The sequence below is a fragment of the Erigeron canadensis genome, chromosome 6 (genome assembly GCF_010389155.1).
Source record: "Erigeron canadensis isolate Cc75 chromosome 6, C_canadensis_v1, whole genome shotgun sequence".
NCBI classification, from domain to species: domain Eukaryota; kingdom Viridiplantae; phylum Streptophyta; class Magnoliopsida; order Asterales; family Asteraceae; genus Erigeron; species Erigeron canadensis.
In genome coordinates this window covers 39298921-39309619 of record NC_057766.1, presented here as the reverse complement: position 1 = coordinate 39309619, position 10699 = coordinate 39298921, and the positions used below count along the sequence as shown (strand labels likewise).

At 34.7% G+C, this 10699-nt stretch overlaps 1 protein-coding gene and 1 long non-coding RNA gene across 2 annotated transcripts; both read right to left on the bottom strand.

Moving 5' to 3' along the window:
• Positions 1-306: 306 nt before the first annotated feature.
• On the bottom strand, positions 307-3761 carry LOC122606016. Its single transcript, XR_006324782.1, has 5 exons — positions 3580-3761; positions 1335-2538; positions 1016-1219; positions 698-818; positions 307-612 (listed from the first exon to the last, which is right to left on the bottom strand). It is a non-coding gene; the product is annotated as an uncharacterized LOC122606016 (long non-coding RNA).
• Positions 3762-5560: 1799 nt separating this feature from the next.
• On the bottom strand, positions 5561-10166 carry LOC122603056 (dolichyl-diphosphooligosaccharide--protein glycosyltransferase subunit 1B). Its single transcript, XM_043775670.1, has 8 exons — positions 9960-10166; positions 9726-9770; positions 8006-8637; positions 7147-7294; positions 6550-6729; positions 6384-6452; positions 6149-6238; positions 5561-5953 (listed from the first exon to the last, which is right to left on the bottom strand). The coding sequence occupies exons 1-8, from the start codon at positions 10080-10082 to the stop codon at positions 5831-5833; spliced, it is 1410 nt and encodes a 469-aa protein (XP_043631605.1). The 5' UTR covers positions 10083-10166; the 3' UTR covers positions 5561-5830.
• Positions 10167-10699: the final 533 nt, after the last annotated feature.

The window sequence follows — 10699 nt, the reverse complement described above, 5'->3', positions numbered from 1 at the left end:
ACAAAAAATGAAACTTTCGATAGAATGACTATTGTACTAAGACCACTAGACCAGTATGCTTCATGTCCAACCCTTGATCTCCCAAAATGCCCCAACTGCCTTGGTTTCTTAACTTGACCTGTTTGTAGCTAAAATCAGAAAAATATCTTGAACCCAAATGTGACAGGCAATGGCCATGTTGCCACTATCAACACGTAACATATAGCATTATCTTTTGACACACATGGTTGGTAAAGCTCGTTCGATGGGAGCATATGCACATAGCAAAACAAACAAACAATCACAATGCCACAAACACGTAACATATAGCATAATCAGTCTTGAAACAAATACCAAATCAAACAAGATGAAAATGGAAATCCAAATACAAAACCATCAACACAGATGTATAAATCATCACAGGGTTTTTTTTCTAACCAATTTCTGCAATTGAGTACTCCAAAACACAATAAATGCGATCCTTACCTGGTACTTCACTCCTGTCCTAACTAGTAAACTTCTTGATCCAATACACCTCCATATTTGCCAGCCTTTTGACTATTTAATTATCCTGCTTCTTGACTAGCTTGTTTTCTTTTTGAATGGCAGAATCTTGACTTGCTTTATGACTAACTGTTGGAACGTTGATAAGAGAATGAAGAGATGAGTGATATGTATGTATATTAAGTCAGCCGGTCAAACAAGAAACAAAGGTTACCTTCCTCTTTAGAGAAGGTAATTAACAAGTCATTCGGTCCGCAGGCTTTGACAGTAGATAACACAATCTGAATATTAGTTTTGTTCTTAACTTCTTGTTGCAGCAGCTTCTCATATGTAAACTAGAAAAAAAAATCAAATGAGAATTTAATATAAACCAAAATCTCCCAGTTCAGTTACGTCCTAGAAACATAATTTAGATCAATGATGAAACACAATGCAAGCTATATATTTTACCATCTTTGTACAGTACTGAAATACATCATCATAAATGACATAGAACTCTTTTTTGATCAAAGTAAGCATATACAACACTTACCTTAACAATTTCATTCCTTTCATGATCATTGTCGAAGTAGAATGAATTCAAAGTTAAAGATCGAGGACGGCAACACCAAAGAACAGCTTCCAATAAAGGTACATAGTCTGATAATTTATTAATGTAACCCAGGTTCAACTCAACATGCTCAAGTTCAAAAGGTGGCCACTGGAGCAACTTAAGTTCTTCGACATCTATCCAACTCTACAAGACAAATGGTAAACAACTTAGTGTAGGGATTACTTTATATCATTGCTGAGGAACAAGTAAATGTACATAATTAACTGAATAAATGAACTAACTTGCGTAAATACAATACCGTTTCAAGATGCAACTTCTAGACTTTGAATGCAATTTTCATGTCTAAAAAATTGCCTAATCTGCTGGAACCAGATAGAGTCACAAACACGTTCACGGTAACATTCCATACATGCTTTTGACTCGCCTGAATTCCTTATTGGATCTTGCTCATAAAAACAATCTAAACAGTACCGAAAATATAGCAAATTGGGGGTATCGATTTCAATTTCTTCCAAAGCAGTTTGTGCATCTAGGCTTAAGGTCCTCAAGGAGTGACTTGACAACTTCAACTTTGTGTCGTTACGAGAAATCTTCAATACTAAAGTTTCAAGAAACGGGAAGTTGGATAAGGAGACGGCAAACTGTTGAGAATAACATCCACGGAAAACCATTGACAACTTTTTGGCAGAAAACAAGTTAATACATGGTGGTGCACATTGTTGAAAATAATCTGCTAAAAGTATATCAGTTAGGTTTGGAGCTTGAATATTTATTTCTTTAAGTGAACAGTTATAGTAAACCGCAACTTTTCGAAGATTTTGCATCCCATAAACACAAAGTCGATTGAAACCATTGCAACCATTAACAGTGAATTTCTCAAGAAGAGGGCAACAGGCGGTCAAACACTTGATCCTTCCTCACTTATAAAGACTTCACGAAGATACAACATCTTTAACAACTTAAACCTTATAAGGTCATCATTACCATACTTCAAGGTATAAGGCAAAAAACAATTTTACGAAGAGACGAACAGGAGTATGTCAGGCAAATCGAAGCGGTTTCGGTATGGACCGCCAATATCAACAATACCAAACTTCTGCAAGCCTTGTTTAAGAATGAATGGAAGGCATCTGTTAATGATATCCGCAAGTGCAGGATCCTGGAGGTCAGCACAGAGGTAAAAGTTGATGACATTTTGGTGTCGTGGGAATCTGGACACGGTATACGCAACATATTTGGAAAATCTTTCCTTGTCGTATTGGCGATCAAAACAAGCCCATGGTAGTCGACGAAAGTCGAAATGCAAAATGGGGAAAGAGGCAGTTAGAGTAAACCATGTACACTCATTCGAATTAGGGATGTCGGTGATAAATATAAAAAGGAGAGTATGTGGTGAGCAACAAAATCAGGAAGCTCTGATATCCGATCACCATCATCATCGTTATTATCAACTGTTGTATTTGTAATTATGCTTCCTTCCATCAATTCCAACTAATTTTTACCTAAAAAAAAAGGAATTCTAGTTTACAAAAAAAAGAAAAAAACAACAGCATTTATATAATGCTGCTGATGCAATTGTATGTTTATATATATATATATTTAAAGTAAAATAAATAAGACAAGATCTTGACCTTTAGATCATGATAAAATTGATGCACGGAGATTCACATATATATTGATACACGATGATTTTAATGATTCACATATATATATATAGGTTTTAGGTAATATAAAACAAGTATTAAAGTAAAACAAATAAAACAATAGATTTCCCTTCACTGAAAATCAACGTACATCATGAAAATCATTGTGCATCAATTGTTTCGTGAATCTTTATGCATCAATTTATCCATGATCTAAGGGTCAAGATCTTGTCCTATTTGTTTTACTTTAATACTTGTTTTACAATACCCAACCACCTATATATATATATATATAGGTGAAAGTTATTTTAGGAGCACTCCTTATTTTAGGACCACTCAAGACATGTATTTTTTGTAATTTACCCACCATATATATATATATGGTGTTACCATGTAACTGCAAAACATTGGTGAAATATAATACCTCAAGTTTAATGTTCAAAAGATGAATAGGGAGATTCTCATATATGTCCTATTTTAAAAACATAATTACATATATGTCTAAAGCATGCTTTAAAAGCATTGTATTTATGCATTAAAAACTTGCAGCTAAGACATATATGTAAATATGTAATTATATCTTTAAAATGTGATATATATGAAATTTTCCCATATATGAGAAAATAGAGTATGTAGCTGTTGGATGTAGAACTCCTCACATAATAATATTTTAATATATCTATAAATGCTTAGTCCCCATGCTGTTTATAGATTAAAAAAACAAAATGTGAGGAGTTCTACATTCAAACTTGGGTTTCTACAGCCACATAAACCTTAACCCCTCTCTCTCTCTATATATATATATAGATATATATATATATGACGATATTGAGAACATAATAATAAAAATGATATAAACAACAAGTAAGTCTAATTAAGGAGAGAAAATGATGGCTTTACCAACGGTAGCGCTAAATGCCAGCATACATAACCTGTGTACGGACTGAAGAAGAAGAAGACAGTAAAAGTAATTGTAATTTATGTTACCCCTTCCACTTGATTGATTTATGTGTTTTTTCTTCTCTTCTTACTGCTGCTCGTTGTTTTTCCCGTCCCCCAATTATATTTCAAAATTTCAATAAAAAAACAATATCATCAATCTTTTCTGTTAAAAAGAAAAAGAAAAAAAATACTAAAATCTAAGGAAAAGAAAGTTGAGCTCACAGTTACTCTTCATAAAAATAAAATCTGGAAAACATAGGAAAAGAATTTGGTATTTTAGGGCGTAGGGTATCGGCAATTTAGCTGGCTTTATTGCAATAAAAAATGATATTCTCCTTGTATTTAAATTTTGAATTTTAAAACAATGATATATTCTCATTTTTCCTCTTGCACTCTTTTGTGCCCAGAGGTCCCTATGGAAGCAGTCTCTCTACCTTTGTGTAGAGGTAAGACTGTCTACAGCTTACCTCCCCCATACCTCGCGCAGGGATTGGGTCCTGTTGATGTTGTTGTTGTATATACTTCGCATAACTCAATATTTTACCTCACTAGTATATACTAGCATTGTACCCGCGTAATACGGCGGCGGTAATGGCGACGGTGGTTTAGTGGTGTCGGTGACGGGTGGTGATCGATGACATCGACAATTGGTGTCGAGTGGTCTAACCGTGTAAGTTGATACAATGGTAATAGTGATATTTTAGAAGATAAGGGTTTAAAGTGTTAATTAATTCATTAAGGGTATTTTTGGTAATATCTAATAACCATTTCCTTAAGGGTTGTTTATTAAGGGCAATTTAGTAATTTCTCATCTAACTATTTTCAAACTCTTTCTTAAAATAGAGGGTGAATAATCATTATAAAGGAGTAGTAGATAGTAGATGTTTGGAATTGAAGTTGGATACATGATTCGTTCAACCGAAATTTTACAGTAAATAAATAAAATGTGTCTCATAACTCAAGCTTTTTTTTCTTTTTCCCCAAACGATTAATTTCTTAAAAATTTACTACCAAAATGCTAGAAATATTTACAAAATTATAAAGTTTTGAAATCCATGAGACAATTCTAAAGGGATACTTTAGTTACTCAAACACGGACAAATGATTTTAATCTGATTTTTGCTATCATGAATGGTTTATTGTTGAAGATTAAGTCATTCGAGTCCTCCATATGCGGATCAATATGGTGTGAGGATGATTGCTTATATTACTTTGCAATGTTTCATGTGCCTTGCAAAGTTTCATGTGCCTTGCAATGTTTCATGTGCCTTGCAATGTTTCATGTGCCTTGGGCAAGTCTTGGAATGAAAAAAGCATAGATGGGTGGCAGTTTACACCATGATGAGGCGAAATTCCATATATTGCTTAAGGTCAAGCAACCCGTGAGCTAAGTGACCGGCATCTTCATAAATGACTTCACACATATCAACGTTCTTTTGCCTGATATAAGTTCTTACATATAATGTACAGGTACATAAGATGACCTTTCTGTGGAAACTATGGAGCAATAGCAACAAGTCCAGTTTGAAAAGGATCACATCTCACTATGTTGAGATATAATCCTCAAAGCCGATAACTGTTTACAACTTACTGATGGAACCCTTTTGGTATAGATGGGAAATTTTTATAAGTTGGTCTGCATCTTAAATCTAGAGCACAATGAATTTGGTGAACCCTCCAGCGAGGTGGTCGTTATTTCCTTTGGCTTCTACCTTCGAATTAACAAAAAAGCTTTAGCAGATGGCTCGCATGAATGACATTTAAAAAAAAAGGCTTGAACAGTAAGATCCAGTGAACTGGCACAATTTCAACAAACACATCCCAGCCCAGAAAATCATCCCACAATGAAAGGGGTGAAGTTTAACAAAATATAGAAACCAAGAAAATCATCCAGTGAACTGGCACAATTTCAACAAACACATCCCAGCCCAGATAAACATGCACCAAAACTGTATTTCTTTGACAACACTACATGCTTGGCATGCACCATCTATTTCAACAGAATCTGGCAAACATCTCAATATTTCGCAGCTACTTAGTGTCTCATTTTACAAACTGGCAGTTCCATCAAGTATAAATCAAACTGTTGGGGTATGTTTTACATATAATCTAATTTATCCAGCCATGCTCATGTTAAATTTGGCTTCGTGAAGTAGCCTATCTGGTACTAATCTGCACTGGCATGCATGCAACACACCTGCATTGCTCTTCATTTTCTTATTGAGATGTCCATGTGAATGTAAGCCAAGGCAGCCACAAACAAAAAGAAAAATACAGATATCAACATCATTGGCTCTGCAAGCATGAACATTGGATGGAAATCGTAGTAAACCTGCAAAAACGAAAGTATAGTTAATGGACATGTAAAAATACATCACATTTGGCATGTAGAAAAGCATACAAGGGATTCTTTACATCAAGGTTATAGATTCTCCATTCAATGTTCACTACAAACACGTATCTCAGAAAGCAGAAAGTAGTGTTTTTGGAAAAGGAAAAGCTCAATATATAAGCATGGTGTAATTACCTGGAAAAGAGAGTTGTGCTCAGGAACTATGTTTTCCTTTTCCAACACCACCACTGGTCTTCCAACAATATCAAGGTAGGTATACTTGGTCTGCAGAAATTGCAAAGAGAACTTTACTTTAAGATCATGAATATACTTTTAATACACAACTAAAAAGAAGCACAAACAATAACCATGTTGCAAAAAATACTGATTTGTTTAAACATTATGAACTTCAATGTATAACACAAGTTACCTCTGCACTGCGCTCCACTGAAAAGGGAACCACGGCATGGGGGTTCTTCGATCCCTCAGGCAGTATAACCTGAAATAGATATCTAATCATCAATAAAAAAGTGAAGGACGAGGGGCAAGCATCCTAGAATGAATACTAAAACTTCATGATGTTCATGACCGTATACCTTGTTAATTATTTTGTTCACCACCGTTTCAGCAATGGGACAACCAAAACTGAAATTCAGGTAGCGTTTACCATCATCTGACTCAAAAAGAACATCTTGCAGTGGCAGCCCATACCCAATGACAAAAGTCGCTTTCCAACCTCCCAACAAAGGATATCGCGGCTCTATTTCTAGTTCAGACTGCATGCATAAAATTTTGTTGTCATGAGTATACGAGAATAAATAAAAGCGTGATAATGTTTTTATATCATTTTTTAAAAAGTCCTATCATGTTCCTAAGTAACTAGAAATAAGGAGCGAATAGTTTTGTAGATTGAATGCAAAAAGAATTGAATATATGTAATCAATAAAAAGGAAAACATAGAATAAAGAAAGATAGTTATTAAAAATGAAACCAGAACCAATTTGGCATAAAGGTTCATTAAGGTGACTTACAACAAACATAGGAAGCTAGAAAAGAAAGACAAACCATTAAGGAAATTCAAAACCAATCTTCTGAAGAACCATAAACAAATCACATCATTACTTTCGCTATATGGAAATATAAGAGGATAAAAAAGGCCACTATGTACAACATAAGAGGATCTAAAGAGCTACCTTACTGTAACTTGTCCGTAAATGCGAGGTTGAGATATTTCCGATGTTATCACGGTAGTAGACAGAGTGAACCCTTGGGGGTAATTTTGCAACAAGATGCTTGAATGAAGAGACACCACTGATAGTTGGCCTAGATTGATATTCAACCCTGCATAGTTTAGAATAAAAAGGTCAAAAGCTAAGTATCAAAGGCAGCATGAAGTAGACAACATAACATATAACAAACCACATTGGAGGTCAAGATTAAGAACGTGCGTCGATGGGAAAAAGCCTAAAAGATAAGTAATAGATGCAGGTAGAACAATTTCATTACTACTAACACACAAACTAAAGCATAAAAAACCATCACAAGTTTTTTAAAAAATGATCTTGGATCTTCATAATTGATTAACTAACAAATATAAATACATGAGAATACTAGACCATACCAAATTTTGTCACTTAAGTACAAATACAAAATTCAAGAGTTACTATACTTAATAAATTTGACTTCTACAAAAAAAATCATATAACAAACTAGCAACCCTTAACAAGTGTAAATCTAATGAAAGCTCGGTGATTGCTACAATGCTACTTAGAGGAGACAGATTGTTATTATTGAAGAAGAAAATGCACAGGTAGATAATTACAGTATAGGAAGTATGATATCAGAAGGACGAACTCTACTAGTCTATTCATTTTCAGTTATACATTCATATTTGCGTCACTAGAAACCCGTAAGGAGTAACTCAAAAAAAGAAGTGCAGGGGGGGATTCTAGAGATAGTGCTAAATAAAACAAAGTGAGATGTCTACAATGAATCAATAATATGATGCACAGGTATGGCATAATATATCATATGCAATCAGCTCGACCTAACCTTGAGAATCCGCCTTTGTGTCTAGCACCGTTATGCACCAACGTGTAATGCTCTGTAACTTGGAGGTTGCCCCAGTGAGAAATCTCAATTTCTCGTACAAGCTCCTCAACCACAGCAAATGGATTGTTATTCTCGAAATGAAGTAGTATAGGAGTATACGCATATGAAGGCTGGTCCTCATAAGGCCCATACTTCAGCTCAGTACGCAATTGGGAGGATGGTTCCACTCTAGTGAATGATTCCACTTTGGTACTAGGTGTCCTAATAACTGTTGTCTGTTGTTTAATTGTATATGGTGATAGTATTAAAGCACTGTCGCGGTATAAGACTAACTGGGGCTCTGACTGACTTATTTCTACAGGGAAAGGTTCAAGTGATTGGGTCAATATGTATGATACTTCAATTGAGACGGATGCACCAGTGCTTAACGGATTTCTCAAAGAAACAGAAAAGAATTTGGCTCCATTTGGCCCATCAGCATGGTCACTTGGTTTTACATCAAGTGGATGTACAGTTTTCTTCCTCTTTTTTCCAGTATGTTCAGCAGCTTGGATCAGTGCTAGATGCTTAACTTGTGCTGGTGGAAATGCAAGAAGAACGTTTGAAGCAGCGGATGCCCCATCATTTTGTACCTGAAAGTTCCGCCATTAAAAAAAGAAAAACATATTCTACCATATAGCTTTTATGAAGGTAATGTCAACAGATCATGTCTGCTAAGTAGCTGATATCTTCACAGTTGTAAGCACGAAACAATGTATTAGATGAACCCTAGCTAGTGGCGTGTAAGAGAATTTTACACATATTCGAGCATCAACGATGTACTGTCTAAAACTTAGATCTTACATCAGAATCTTGGATGCCGCAATTTCTTCCTACATTCAGTCTGACTCAGAGCCTGAACGAGTAAGCTCTATATTTGTTACCAGTTACCACTACATATTGATCCGTGCAGTTATAAAAGGAAAAACAGCAAAGAGGCCTAATCTTATTCTTAGAATCAGCTACTTCAGTTTAACGGACTGTTTTTTATTTCCTTTTTTTTTTTATCTTAATGTGTAAACATCTACTTCTAACCAAGAGCCAGATGCTCTCCACTTTTTAAAATAGACAAATAAAAAAGTAACATTAGCATATATTTATTTAGGAATCTGATCAACTATAATGGATCGATTTAATGTGAAAGCACAAAATTCCAATATCCCAATTTCTTCTTTTTTTCAGCTCTATAACTTTTTTAGTAGCATACAAAAAACATTTGATGATAAAAAAAAATAGATAACCAAAAAATGCCTTCGGTTATGATTAATACGTGTTGCAAAAACTTGAAGGGTACATGGAATAACAGGTTTTTATCATGGTTGTAAATCTCAGTTATCTCAGCCGATATATCCCCGATATATCGCTTATCGGTGGTCAACCGAGATGATATATTCCCGATAAATCCGATATGTCTCCGATATATCCCCGATATATCGCTTATTGGTGGTCGACCGAGACGATACCGAAAAGTGATATTTACAACCTTGGTTTTTATGACATTTTTGTTGACCTTCTCATACATTTGGTCCTTTTTCCACACCCAAATACATACATACATGCTTACACACAGGCATGTGTTGCACTCGCTACATTTACAGCGCAAAAATCGACGGCATTTTTTACTATCTTAAAAAACCTTTCAATGTCAACACAATCCTAATAATAGTAGAAAAGTGAGTACCTTCAAAGTCAGAACAACCCTAATAATATGTGAAGCCAAGTCAATCTGCAAATCACAACACCAATTGGTATTAATATTAACAAATCAACTCAATTTCAATGGACTAAAATGCAACAGCTTATTAATAAAGTCTCGGAATTTTAAAAAATTACGAAAATTGAAGCAGAATGCAGATAAGATAACAAAAACTGAATTGAAGTAATAAGTTCTGAAAAATGGATGGGGGAAACTTACTCTGCGTTCGGCGGTGAGGATCTGAAGTTCCGATGAAGAAGAGTGTGAATAAGATGATCGGAAACTTAGGAATAGAAATGCGATTATTAATGAGCATATAATATTACTAGATCTGCCTTCCATTTTTTATTTTTTCTCTGCAGCAAGAATTGACTCGAGTCGTCTCTACACAGGATGATGATGATTGCCTGATTGGCGAAGAAGTCAAGAGATCTAACTTATGGGCCAAATTTTACCCATGGACCGTTTATGTTTCACTAATTACTTGTTATGGGCTGGACCGTTTATGTTACTTTTTTTTTTTCCTACCCGGCTATACTTATTGTATTATGAGTAGAACCTAAATATATGTATATTTAAGGGTTAGGGTTTATGTGGTTGTTAGACACTCAAACTTAGATGTAGAACCCCTCACATTTTTTTTTTAATCCATAAAAAAACATCGGGGGGCAAGCAATTATAGATATATTAAAAAAATTAGTATGTGAGGGATTCTACACCCAAACTTGGGTGTCTAACAGTCATATACTCCATTTTTACATATATATTATTCATTACCCGACTATGCTTACGCTATATTATTAATTTATTATTGAACCTAAAGAAATATCAAATATCATTCTAGTGTGTTCTCGTTAAGAGAGGGAAATTTTTTGATTTTTCAACTGTTTATACAAGTCTTTGGCTAATGATTTGTTTATGTGAGAAGTGTCACTATAAAGATTGTATGGTATATTGGT

Bases quoted from the DNA above. Each gene is read 5' to 3' on its own strand.
- LOC122603056 (XM_043775670.1), bottom strand. From the start codon at position 10,082: ATGGAAGGCAGATCTAGTAATATTATATGCTCATTAATAATCGCATTT. The intron at 9,771-9,959 runs GTAAGTTTCCCC...TGTGATTTGCAG, and splicing joins TCCTCACCGCCGAACGCAGA to ATTGACTTGGCTTCACATAT. The intron at 6,453-6,549 runs GTATACGGTCAT...TATCTATTTCAG, and splicing joins TGAACAAAATAATTAACAAG to GTTATACTGCCTGAGGGATC.